The following is a 13775-nucleotide window of genomic DNA, read 5'->3' on the forward strand; positions in this document are numbered from 1 at the left end:
TTTATGACTTTGGAGAGGTTGGCCACTGTAAATGATTACACAGAACTGTTTTCTAGTGTGATGAGAAAAAGATACATAATTCATAATCCTGTAATGTCAGTGACACAACATAAAGACTATAAATATAATTTCCCCTCTAAGTAAGAAAAAACACTCAGCAACTTCTGTTTTTAAAAGGTAGTGGGCATATTTCTAAATTACTTTAAAGGTTGACTGCTTAAATGTTAACCTGGGTGCTAGGGCTCTCAGGGAAAGAAATAGGAAGATGAAACAGAGGAACATTCCTAGAAATGAGTGTGTGACCTATGGTCCTTACAGTAAATTATACTAATTCTACATTTATGTTTATGTGTTGTGGCCCTATTAAGCTGATAGAACTTTTCCATTAAGTGGGCAGGTGGATTTCCTGTAGTACCCCCGGTTGCCTGAAGAGGTATATTGTTTTCTTGTGTTTCCATTACAGCATAAAGACGAAGAGGGAATCCTCTGTGGTATTTTTCACATAGATGGTGAATCTTTTATCTGGAGGTTGTATTTGTATCCGAGAAATGAATATTAATAGCCTCTTGGCAGCAGAATGACTTTCTTAAAAAAGGGGTTTCCCTGTGTATGGGTGGATTAACCTTTCAAAATATATGTTTCTACTTAAACCACTGAGTTACTGTTTGATTCAAAGAGTCATAAAGACGACCTCTCCGTGTCTTCATTAGGCCTTGTAGTACACTCACCTAGATCTGAGAGGGACTTTCAGTATAGAGTATGGTGAGTAACACGGTGCCTCCTGCCTTTACTTTCATTTTGCTTACTTAACAAAAGTTCTCTGTAACTTAATTTCTTTTTAAAAGGCCTAAAGCGCTCGTATTAAAATGGCCTTTGTGACTGGTTTTGAGTTTGGTAATGTTAGCAATTCAGATATGGCTTCATGGGTTCCAGGTGGGAGATAGATAGGACGTGTTGCAAGTGTGTTTTCCTTTCAAATGTGTATAGCTTTTACCAGTTCGCCCTTTTGTCCAGTTCAGATAAAATAAGCCTTGGAAATGTCGCAGTTAACTATATAAATGTGATCCTATTTACCTTGTTATTTCTGGAAATTCTGTAAAGAATAACGAAGTTTAAGCTCTTCTATGAGTAATGTTACTATGTTTGCTCTCTTAGTATACTACGGAGGTTAATCTTGATTAAGCAGTGATTACGACAAGTGTCCAGACAGTGTGTTTGCTGTACTCTTCATTGCTGTATTCTATAATCAGGGTGATGAGAAGCATAGAAAATTCTAAAAGAATGTATTTCTAAATAGAAAGTCACTGGGCTGCTTATTCAAATAGTAAAAATTTCCAAAGGAGATTGGAAAATAAACTTGCTTAAGTATAATTTAAGTGTAACCAATCAAATTGTCTTCCGAGAAGGTTTACTTTGAAAAACCAGCGTTGAACAAAGGTAGACCTATGCCTCTGGGCATAGAGACAATGTTTCATTAATCTTGCAGCATGAAGTTTCTGGCTTAGTCACAAACTTTCCTGCTGTGAAATGCTGAGATACTTAATTCTTGGGAATCTCTGGTACCGCCCTGTTGTAGAAGTTCTGAGAGTACTCATTTAAATGACATGGCATCTACTGACCTGTCCCTCCAGTGTAAGGACTGCACAGAGCTTTAATCCTATGGGTAATAAGCAAGTATTTGTGGAAGGGATCAATGCTAATGTTAACAAACTATTTTCAGACATGTCCCCCTGAGTTTTTTCAGGAAATTTTTTAAAAATCAGAATTATAATGTATTTTTGAAGTACTATAGTCCAGGAAATTAGGGAAAGAGGAGAAAGATAACCTCTTGTATTTTTATCTTTTTCTTTCCTTTTTATTCTCTCTCTCACTCTCATTCTGTATTGCTCTCTCCCCCCTCAGCTTGCTCCTGCTTTCTCACTCCACAATGTATTTATTTTCATTAGTATATCACTGGTTTTCTATTGAACTTTTTCATTGAAATTTGCATCCACTATATTATTTCCCAGTTTTCATGAGATAAATGAGGCATTAATAAGGGAAAAATAATAAGTGAGTGTTAAATTCAATTCCTCCTCTTAAAGGAACCTGAAACATACCAGTGCCAAAGGAACCTGTGGAATGATATAGTTAACAATCCCAGATGCTTGATCAATGATCTAATTCTGTACCCTGACTCCTTGAAAACTCCCTTCTTCTCTGGTGTTAGGCTTCTTTATGGAGAAGAATGGAGGAGGAGGTGAGGAATGGTGAGAGGGGCAAAGCTGCTTATTAAGCTTTTTGTCAATAAAATACTTCCTGCTTAGGATAAAACCACAGACATCTCTTTGACAGTTAACTTCTAAAAATTGCTCTTTAGCACTTTACGCTTTAGCTCATTAATTATTAATTCCTAAACATTGCTTTCTCATTAATATTAGATAAAGGAGAATTTTTAGAGGAATATCTTTCAGTCACAATTGTCCTCCCATCTGTTTGGAGTGGTGACAGTTTGGATCTTTCAAATATTTGCTTCATGAAGGATGAAGGACTATGAATAAAAGAAATGCCCTTTACTCACATGGTGGCCTCATGTCTTGAAGAAGATTGTTGTTGTTGTTAGGTGCTGTCAAGTCAGTTCCAGCTCATAGTGACCCTGTGTACAACAGGACGAGACACTGTCTGGTCCGATACCATCCTCACAGTCGTTGCTATGTTTGAGCCCATTGTTGTAGCCGTTGTGTCAACCCAACTCGTTGAGGGTCTTCCTCTGTTTTGCTGACCTTCTGCTTTACCAAGGATAATGTCCTTCTCTAGGGAATGGTCCTGCCTGATACCATGTACAAAGTACTTGAGACAAAGTCTCACCATCCTCGCTTCTAAGGAGCATTCTCACTGTACGTCTTCCAAGACAGATTTATTCATTCTTTTGGCAGTCCATGTTATATTTAATATTTTTCACCAACCCTATATTTCAAAGGCATCAATTCTTCTTCAGTCTTCCTTATTCACTGTCCACCTTTCACATACAGATAAGGCAACTGGAAATACTATGGCTTGGGTCAGGCACACCTTGGTCTTCAAAATGACATCTTTGCTTTAAAGAGTTCTTTTGCAGCAGATTTGCCCAATGCAATACTTCATTTGATTTCTCGACTGCTGCTTTCATGGCTTTTGATTGTGAATCCAAGTACAATGAAATCCTTGACAACTTCAATCTTTTCTCCATTTATCATGATATTGCTTATTAATAGTAGTCCATTTGTGGGGATTTTTATTTTCTTTATGTTGTGGTGTAATCCATACTGAAGGCTATGGTCTCTGATCTTCATCAGTGAGTGCTTCAAGCCCTCTTTGCTTCCAGCAAGCAAGGCCTTTAAGAAGGAGACTAGGATAAAAATGTTTTTCTACTGAAATTCCCGTAACATGAGATAAAAATCAATTTTATTTGAAAGCACTGCCAAGATTAATTATCCCCATGGTTTTAAAATAAAAACAACGTATGGGCGAAAGTTATTCTAGTGGTTGAAAAGCACAATCCCAACAAATATATACCTTGATTGATCTAAAAATGTAAAAAAAAAAAAACCTTATATGACAGAGAAACAGCCCCAGCAGGACAGTTAATAGATTACTGTGGTAAGTAATGAAAATTAATCATTTTATGCTGTTGCTAATCTGACGTGTATAAATTCTGTGAGAGGAAAGGACATATTCTGTAACATAGTGTTAAGCAGCATAAAATAGCTTTGAAGGGAAGTGACCCATTTCACCATTTTAATTTGCATCTTAAGTTGCAAAGATGGTGAAATGTTTCCTTCTGATGTGAATAAATGTAGTTAAATACAATAGGTTTTGATGGGATGACCTTCAGATGGATTACAGACTTACATAATATAATCAGTATACTGTTCAGTGTGTTGCCATATTAACAATTTATTTTTTCCATTTTGGAGAGTACATTATTATTTTCTACAAACTCTAAAATCTTATGGGAAGATAGCTTATATATATATATTTTTAATTAGAAAAGGCAATAAAAACAGTAGATATTAAAAAAAAAGTTGGTCGGCCTAAGCAACAGTAAAATAGACACCCTTTTTGAATTTTTCTTGTAGGTAGAAACATAAAATATAGGAACAATATTAAAACAATCACATCTGCTTTATAACGAAAAGAAACACTTAGAGTTATTTAACTGGAAAAGAAGAATAAAAAGAATTCTCTATTTTAAAGGGTTTAATGTAGACAAATTTAATCCTGCTTTAATTTAGATCAAATAAAGAGATGGATTTGTAATTAGAGTGTTCTGCTTGTTTAAAAACAAGAAAAAATATCAAAGAAATATAATCATATATTAACATTATTTCAGAAAATAAAACTAAGGCAGAGAATATGTAATTAGCCTACGAGGATCTTAAAACGTCATACGTAAAAAACAAAGATGGATTCTTGATCAGAAATCCAGTGTCCTGGGGTCAGTCTCATCTCAACTTTTCATCATCAACAGAAGGCATTCATTAAAATCCCAAGGCTCACCTCAGTCATTATTATTCATTATTATAATTGAACAGTCTTTCATTTATTTTCATTTGAGGAATTGGGACAGTATGTTTCTTTACATACATATTTGTTATTCTGGAGATAATTTCCTGAATGTTAAAATTCCAAGGCAATTTCTGTGCAGCCACAAATATTTAGATTTATCACAATTGCTTTATTTTTATTATAATAACACTGTACTATTATTTTAAAAAAATTATTAGTTATTATTATTTTAAAGTGTAGTTTCTGATACAGCTACTATTACTAAAATTTTGGTGCAGGAAGAAGTATACTGTACTCTTTCCTTGTGATAGCTACTGATCTATTTTAAATATAAAACTCATCACTGTGGAGTTGATTACGACTCGTGGTGATTCCAATGTGTTTCAGGGTAGAACTGCTTCATAGGGTACTCAGTGGCTGTAATCTTAGGGAAGTAGATCTTCAGGCCTTTCTTCTGAAGCTCTGCCGGGTGGATTCAAACCGACAACCTTTTGATTTGTAGTCGAACACAAACTGTACCACCCAGGAATCTCTTTTAGATATAGGATTAGGAAAAATGGTATTACAGTTTTGCAGATGCCTAATGGCCTAGATGGTTAAGAGCTATGACTGCTAACCAAAAGGTCAGCAGTTCAAATCCACCAGCTGCTTCTTGGAAAATCCATGTGGCATTTCTACTCCGTCCTATAGGGTTACTATGAGTTGTAATTGACTCGATGTCTACGGGTTTGGTTTTTGGTTTACTGGCCTGGATGAGCAGGCCAGCTGAGAAAGGTATACAAGGGCGTCATTTTGGCTTCTGCATTTCATGCTCTGAATCCTATAAGGCAACGATGAAATATAGGTCTGATAAAAAGGTATTAATCTCTTCCAGACTCTGTAGCTATTTGTACTCCTCACCATCTTATAGTTATTTTCTCATGAAAGGATTAGAGCTAAGCAGCATTGTAATTTGAATTGTTTTTGTGCAAGATTAGCTTTTAGTTTGGTCTTTACTTGCTAAGATGCATTCAAAAATTAATACATAATTGAAAAATAAAATTTATTTACTTGGAAACAAAATCCTGATGTACACAGAATTCTGAATTGAGCCTTTATTACCCTTTCATGTAGATGAAAACCCATCTGGAAGAATTGGTACTTTTAGCAGGAGGCTAAGGATGAAGCCTGGCTCACCTGGAATGGTTGTGAAAGCTATCTGTAACAAGCCTTACCTGAAGCAAAAAAAAAAAAAATTTTAGCGCCCATAAAATAAGCAACGCATTCTTGATATCAGCATTATGGTATCAGCAGAACCATTGACATTCATAAGTGATTACAGTCAGGTTCCATAAAAATTATTTTGCTTTCCAGTGAGTTCTTAATATTAAACAAGATTTAAATTCTACCACATTTAGTTAGAGCTTTTTTTTTTATTATTATGTATGTGTCAGGCAACTCTAACAAACCACTTTGTAGCTGAGGTGAACTGGAAGTTGCTTTCAAATACGGTATCTTGTTCAACCTTTACGTTTTTCCCTTTGAGGATGGTATTATTATCTCTGCTTCAGATCAGGAAGCGAGGGCTCAGAGAGTTTAAATAATGTGCCTCCATCACATAGCTTGTTAAGTGTAAGAGGCATGATTAGGGCCCACATGCCTTCACCTTTCCAATACTCAATGTTAAGAAAAGTTAATTCGTAATTTGGGGATTTCAATAAGTTCTTTGGTAAAAGTCCACACTATAAGAATATTTACCAAAATAGAGCTGGATTAAGACCCAGAGTAAGGACACTTACTCTGCTGAAGAATGAGGAACCATGCTATGGACAACAAGATCTTCATAATAGGTTAAAAATCTGCCATTGGTCATATTACTGTGTGCCTCCAAGACACAAATAAGTCAGAAGAAAAAAAAAAGAGAGAATATATATATTCTTAGGAGGACAAATTTTCACAACACATAAGTTTTGGAAGGGCTTTTAGCCATTCTATGACCTGACTTCTTCCCATTTTAGAGATGGTGAAACTGATGCCCCAGGGTGATAAAGCACCTTATCCAGGGACAAGCAAGTTAGCAACAGCCATGGTGACAGTGACAAATCTTGGTCTCCTGGTTCAGGAACTTCTCCAATTTCAGTCCCCAGATGCCAGGTTGTCAGTTTGTGCACATCGAAGAAATGCAGGTGTCCTCTTGGGAGCGAGCTGCAGAGAATCGATGGTGGCAAGGAAAAATGGTATTTATTGTTATGAAATAAAAAGACTTCTTAGAAGGAAATAAATGATGAAAGTCCCCTGATTTGACACCTTTCTCAGAAATATGAAATGGAAAAAAAAAAAACCCTGTAACTCTTTTAGGTATTTCTTTCCTTTGGTGTAGCCAAACGATGTACAGGCAAAAATCTCTGTCTTGTTTTTTTATTTCCCTTGAGCCATTACTGTAAATGAGAGCAATGTGTAATCTTCCACTTCTCCAATTTCTCTACCAGGACTCTTCACTCTGCAAGCGAAGGACCTTAAACACCTGTTAGATACATGAATCTTATTTGCTAAAGGAAATCAAAAGATGAAAATCTAGAACATGTGCAGTATTTTTTCAATGGTAATATTGTATTCTTAAAAACCTCAATCAATTGCCTAATTTGGAGTAGAAATCATCTGAAATAATTTAATGGGATCATAGCTTTGTGTTTACAAACTTAAACTGATTTTATAATCACCCAATATGATTTATAATCCCTGTTTCTGGGCTACATAGATTCCTTTTCCTTTTTTAAATTTTTTGGAATTAACCAAAACTTTGATAGAGAGCTCTAGAGATAAAGATTCTTGAAGATATAAATTGGTTATTTCATGGGAAACGTGTGAATTAGATAAGATTGAATGTTAGAGGCATTTTAGGGAATGATATTCAAAATTTTGTAATCAGAAGTTTTATACTTCCTTGAACAACTAACTGCTGGCATAATTAATATTCTACAATTCATTTATTCAACGTTTATAGGGCATTTAGCATATTCCAGACACTGCACTAAAAAACAAATCCATTGCCATTGAGTTGATTCTGACTCATAGCAATCCTATAGGACAGAGTAGAACTGTCCCATAGTGTTTCCAAAGGGCACCTGGTGGATTTGAACAGCTGACCTTTTGATTAGCAGCCATAGCTCTTAACCACTCAGGCACCAGGGCTCCCGGGCACTGGACTAGGTACTGGGAATTCAGCTGTGAACAAAATACTGTATCGCGAAACACACAGTCTAGGGGAGAATGGCCTTAGGCAAATAATGACACACACGCCCTCAAAATAGTGAAATTACAAATACAATGAGTGCTTCAAAGGAAAAGGAAATACCGTTGTAAGGGTGTATTTTAAAGGATTTTTTTACAAGTATGGGAAGTCAAGACAAACTTTATGTTTTGAGAGGAGGAACATCCTAGAGAGTGGGAAGAGCAGGTCCAAAGTTACAGCAGGAGGGAGCATGGCACCTTCAAGGAACTGACCAAAGGCTGATGTGGCTGAGGGGTGATGAGAGAAGGGGATGCAAGGTGCTTCTGGGTCAGTGGAGCAAGGGGAGAATTTTTGGCTATCACAATTATTGGGGCCCAGGGATGTTAAACAGCTTGCAAGACTAGGAAGACAAAAGACCGTCATGCCAAAACTTCAAAAGTGACCCACTTACGGCACCACAGTAGGACTCTGCAGAATCCTTTAGCTTTGGTTATGATCATGGAAAGCCACAGAAGTGTTGTTAATGTGGGTAAGGGAGAGGGAAGATGACAAAATATAATGTATGTTTTGAAATGGATATTCTGGCTACAATGTGGAAAACAAATGGAAGGGAGCTAAAAATGGAAAGGGGCTAACAAGATGATATTCTAGTAGTCCAGGCAAAAATGAATGGTATTGTTACTCATTTACGAGCATTGAAGAGAACCTATAAAATGCTTGAAGATATTTCTTACCAGCCATCCTAAAACAGAACATTAAACATAAAGATAAGCTTGTTTGATCCTTTAGTTCCCCAATGGAGTCTTTCATTTTTACAAGTCAATTATACTGTAAAGAGAACCAAACATGGAGAACAGAAAGCACAGCTGTTGCCCTCCTATCTTCAGCATTGACCCAACATTGATCCTGGCCACAGTCCCCAGTGCCGATAGGAAATATTTGACAGTGATAGTTATAGAATTTTAGACTTCAAGGGACATTTAAAAACAGAAGAAAAAATTGCTGTTAACTTGATTCCAGCTTACGGTGACCCTACATGTTGCAGAGTAAAACTGTGTTCTGCAGGATTTTCAGGACTGTGACTGTTCAGAAGCAGATCGCCAGGCCCTTTTCTGAGGCACCTCTGGATGTGTTCCAGGCTCCAGCCTTTGGGTCAGTAGTGGAGCACTTAACCATTTGTGTCACTCAGGGACTCTTCAGGGATGTTAGAGATGGTTCTGTCAGACTTTGATTCTTCAGAGAAACACCGAAGTCCAGAGCAATTAATTTTTGTTAATTTACAAACTGGGACCAGAGAAGAATCAATAAAAACAAAAAGAGCTTCTGATTTCTAATCTAGTACTTTTTCTTCTTCACATTTTTTCCTTATCAACAATAGAAAGGATCTCAAGATACTATGCATTATTATCCATATATCGGCGACAGACATGTCATGTTTTGGGTGCGGGTGAGGGAAATATAAAAGATTGGAAAAATATGATAAAAATCTAAATGCATTCTGTTTTCATCCTACTGTATAAATTATTGCTCCTTTATATGGAAACTGAAACTAGAACTCACAGAGCTCTGGTGGGGCAGTGGTTAAGAGCTCAGCTGCTAACTAAAAGGTTCGTAGTTCAAATCCACCAGCTGCTCCTTGGAAGCCCTATGGGCAGTTCTGCTCTGTCCTCTAGGGTTGCTATGAGTTGGAATCGACTAGATGGCAATGGGTTTTTGTTTTGTTTTGTTTTGTTTTCCATAAAGAAACTGAAACTCAAACTCACAGAAGATTCATTATGGGTCACAAGGCTCACATGGAGCACTATCAGTAGATCCTATTTGTGAAAGAAGGATTGGCAAATCATGTCTACTTCTGTATTTTAAGTTAAATTAATATGGCATTAATGTATTGTTATCATGAGTCCCAGTTTTAACCATTTTTTAAATTAATTAGCTATCATAGGTCTCTTGTGTGATGAATAAGAAAACTCTTTAGGTATTTTTACAAGCCAAAATGCCATTTTCCAAAGAAATCAGTTTAAGTACCTTTATATATGTTGTAGTTGTGTGCCGTGATGTCAATTCTGAGTCATAGTGACCCTACAGGACAGAGTAGAACTGCCCCATAGGGTTTTCAAAGAGGTAGCCTTTACGGGAGCAGATCCTCAGGTCTTTTCTTGCTCGGAGCTGCTGGTGGGTTTGAACCACGGACCTTTTAGTTAGCACCAAGTGCTTAACCATTGTGCTACCAGGGCTCCTTTTTACATACATAAATATGTGTATAGAATCATATAAAATCTTTATTATTTATCATACATATAATATGTTATTGTTAGCTGCTTTTGAGTAGACTGTGACTGAATACAACGTTGCCTGGTTCTGTGTCATCCTCACAATCCCCATCATGTTCAAGTTAATTGTTGCAGTTTATTGTGCCAGTCCATCTCACAGAAGTTCTGCCACACCCTCATGGGCCCTCTACTTCCCCAAATAATGATGTCGTTTCCCAGAGACTCGTCTTTCCTGATGACATGTCCAAAGCAAGTGAGTCGGACAATGTTCTGTTGTGATTCATAAGGTTTTTATTGTCTAATTTTCGGGTGTAGACTACCAGGCCTTTTTTCCTAGTCCATCTTAGTCTGGAAGGTCTGCTGAAACCTGTCCACCATGTGTGACCCTTTTGGTATCTGAAATACCAGTGGTATAGCTTCCAGGATCGTCACAACATGCAAGCCACCATAGAGGACAAACTGGCAGACAGGTGGTGGATATGGATATAAGGACAATAATTTATCGTGATGGTTTAGTACTTTTCCTGGACATTTCATACCAAATGCATTGAACCTGGTTAACATTTTATTTTGAATTTAGTAAAGGCAGAGACTGGAATGAAGCAGAGTTTCTAAGCAACTATTATGAGTTTTAAATTGGATGCCCCAGAGGGAAGCACATTTTGTATAGATAAAAATCATTTGTAAGCTTCTAGTTTTTTTCTGTTTTAAGTAAAGACTTCATGCCTTTGATTGCACTTATATGTTGACACGTTCCAATGCTATAACACAGACTTTACCAACATAACAACCTTGCACAATGAAGAATCCTTTGACAAGTTTTAACATGATGCTCTCAAGGTCTGTAAAACCTATTTTTGCAGTTTGACTGTGACTAGTAATACACCTTAGCCCTTGAACCTAATTTAGAAATTCAAGTGTATTAAAAGCTGTCACCATGAATGGTGAAAAGCTCACAAAATCTGGTTTACTTCCAAAAGTAAGTTTATCCTTTAACGTTAGGTTGTTTTGGAACTGTGGATTGTGTAAACTTCTGCTGAAACAATCAAACAGCTTATGATCTTCAGTGATGTACTGAAATTCATCCAAGAATCCAGGACATCTTTTGCTTAAGTTAAACACAAAGCAACAGCTGCTTCTTTAACAGTATTCAGGAACTCCTTAGAAAGAAGAGGAAGAGTGGAAGGGGAAGAAGAAAATAACTAACGATGGAAATAAAGAAGTGTGTTTGCTTTTTCTTTAGCAGGTGCTGTCAACCAATAAACTTGCTGCCATTGAGTCAATTCCAACTCATAGTGGCCCTATAGGACAGAGTAAAACTGCTCTATAGGGTTTCCAAGGCTGTAATCTTTACAGAAGTGGTTGGTGGGTTTGAACTGCCAACCTTTGGTTAGCAGCCAAATGCTTAACCACTGCACCAACAGGGCTCCTTTGTCAGCCAGTTAGATAAATCTTAATTCCGTAGTCTGGATTGTCAATCTCTTGTTTCTCAGAAATTCTGTGTGGTTTATACTAGATTCCCCAGAAAATCAAAGTTTTAAAACAACTTTGAGTAAAATTTTAAACTCTCTTGGTCTTAAATTTCCTTGATATAAAAAGTCAAAAACACAACAATGTGAGTAATCTACTGGAGAAAAAAAATTGAGCAACTGCTGTTGGTCATAGCATTTGCTGTAAATACTGTTGGTCATAGTAATTCCTATCAACCTCGGACTCTTAGTTATTGTCAATGCCACTTATTTTTCATTTCTCATTGGCTATTTATGCAGGTAGGTATCTTTCTTCCATTCTTCTGGTCTTGAAATATTAGGTCCTCACTGTGAGCCAGGTTCTGTGCTGGGTCCTGGGGACATGAAAATAAGACGCGCCTGATTTCTGGCCTTTTGGGAACTTGTCGTCCTATTTGCTCAGTAGGATGATGAGTTCTTTGAAGGAAAACACCAATTGCTATACTTGGAGTCTTAGAAACGTAGAATTTCAGAGTCAAAATAGACCTTAGAAATAATCTGTATCAATCCCCCATATACCAAGGTCTTCCAATATGACCCCTCCCACCATGAGTCAGGTTGGTGAAGTGATCACAACTAAGACTCAACTAAAATAACACCCACGAATAACTATAGTGTGGTAGCTACATGCCAGGCATTGCTCTTTGAATCTTACGTACATCAACCTATTTAAGCCGAATAACAGCCGGATGAGACAGGCATTTTATAAAAGAGGAATAGAGGCACAGAAAGGTTATAATCCTTCCAGGTGAACAGCCACTAACGGAGCAGAGATTGGACTTGGGCCATCTGGCTTCTAAGGCTGTGCTACTGTGCTTCAGTGCTTGCAAAGAAAAGGAACCTAAATAAGCAGTTTACAAGCAAGGGAAGGCAGCCAGCTCTATTAATTTTCACCCTAAGATATTCTAAAACCACTGATACAACTTAGCTTGACTTTTTTCATCTTATTTGTCGAAATTTAACCTGATAGTTTGTCTTCTTCAAAAATTTTTCAGAAGAATGTACCATAGATTCTAGAAGCAATTTCAGAAGACGATCTTAGTATTTAATCCATAGTAGCTTTGTTGGAATAGAATACTTGCATTATGGTTATGCCTCTTTTAACGACAAATTCTGTGTCCCATGGATCATATACACGAACAGGGTAAAATATAAATGCCACAGGCATGAGAGAAAGCAACGATTTGTTGACTTTTATCTAAAAGCTAACAGAAATAGTAGTATAGTACGTAGACACTGTGCTTCACAATCAATCATTAAAAACTTGAATAGTTACACTTTAAGTATGTTCAAGATGAAATACCTAAGAAATCCACCTTGAACGATCAAAGGTTAAGGTGAAAGGGTCTGGTACCCTATTCTTTCCTTTACCCCCACTGTTTAGAATTCAAATGCAATTTGCCTTTATGGGAATCCACTTAGTTCTATGTCTAACTTTGTTGTCCTACTTAGGATCTGTTTCAAATATTTAAAGAGGCCTGATGGTACAGCGGTTAAGCACTCAGCTGCTAAGTGCAAAGTTGGCTGTTCAAACCAACCGAAAGATGTGGCAGTCTGCTTCCATAAAAGTTATAGCCTTGAAAATCTTATGGGGCAGTTCTACTCTGGCCTATGAGTCAGAATCAACTCGACAGCAATGGGTGCTCAAATATTTAAAATGTTTAGCAAGGTAAACATGTTTTGAATCACCTTTTATAGGAAATTAACGAACTACAATCCAAGACAACTGTAGTATGCCGCGGGAATTGGCAGTGCTAGCTGCACAGCATTCACCTGGTTTGTTGTATCAGGTACTTTGTCCATTTGCGTGTCTCCACAGTAGTCAATAAAAATTTAGAAAGATTATACCCTCCCCAGCAAGACTGATTTTGTACTTTTGCTCAGTGAAAAACCATAGGAAAGAGTTGTTCGTTGCCATCAAGTTGGCACCAACTCATGGAGACTCCATGGACAACAGGCAAATCGTTGCCCTGTCCTGCACCACCTTCACGATCCTTGGTGTGTCTGAGTACATCGTTGCAGCCATTGTGTATTTTGAGTGCCTTCCAACCTAGAAGACATATATTCCAGCACTATATTTAATAATATTCTGTTGTTATTTATAAGGCTTCCGTTGGCTAATTTTCAGAAGTAGATCACCAGGTCTGTCTTCCTATCTGTGTTAGCCTAGAAGATCCTCTGAAACCTGTCCATTATGGGTGATCCTGCCAGTATTTGAATTACCAGTGGTATAGCTTCTAGCATCATAGCAACATGCAA

General features: G+C 37.1%; 1 protein-coding gene across 1 annotated transcript in view; it reads left to right on the forward strand.

Annotated features, from left to right (window-relative positions):
- The first annotated feature begins 734 nt into the window (after positions 1-734).
- The window catches only part of TNIP3 (TNFAIP3 interacting protein 3), a 127971-nt gene continuing 114930 nt past the window's right edge, over positions 735-13775 (forward strand). The window contains exon 1 of the mRNA XM_049885405.1: positions 735-762. Coding sequence (XP_049741362.1) covers positions 760-762 — 3 coding nt within the window. The 5' untranslated portion in view covers positions 735-759. The remainder of the gene's footprint in view (positions 763-13775) is intronic.

Source organism: Elephas maximus, chromosome 5 (assembly GCF_024166365.1).
Source record: "Elephas maximus indicus isolate mEleMax1 chromosome 5, mEleMax1 primary haplotype, whole genome shotgun sequence".
In the NCBI taxonomy this organism is placed as follows: domain Eukaryota; kingdom Metazoa; phylum Chordata; class Mammalia; order Proboscidea; family Elephantidae; genus Elephas; species Elephas maximus.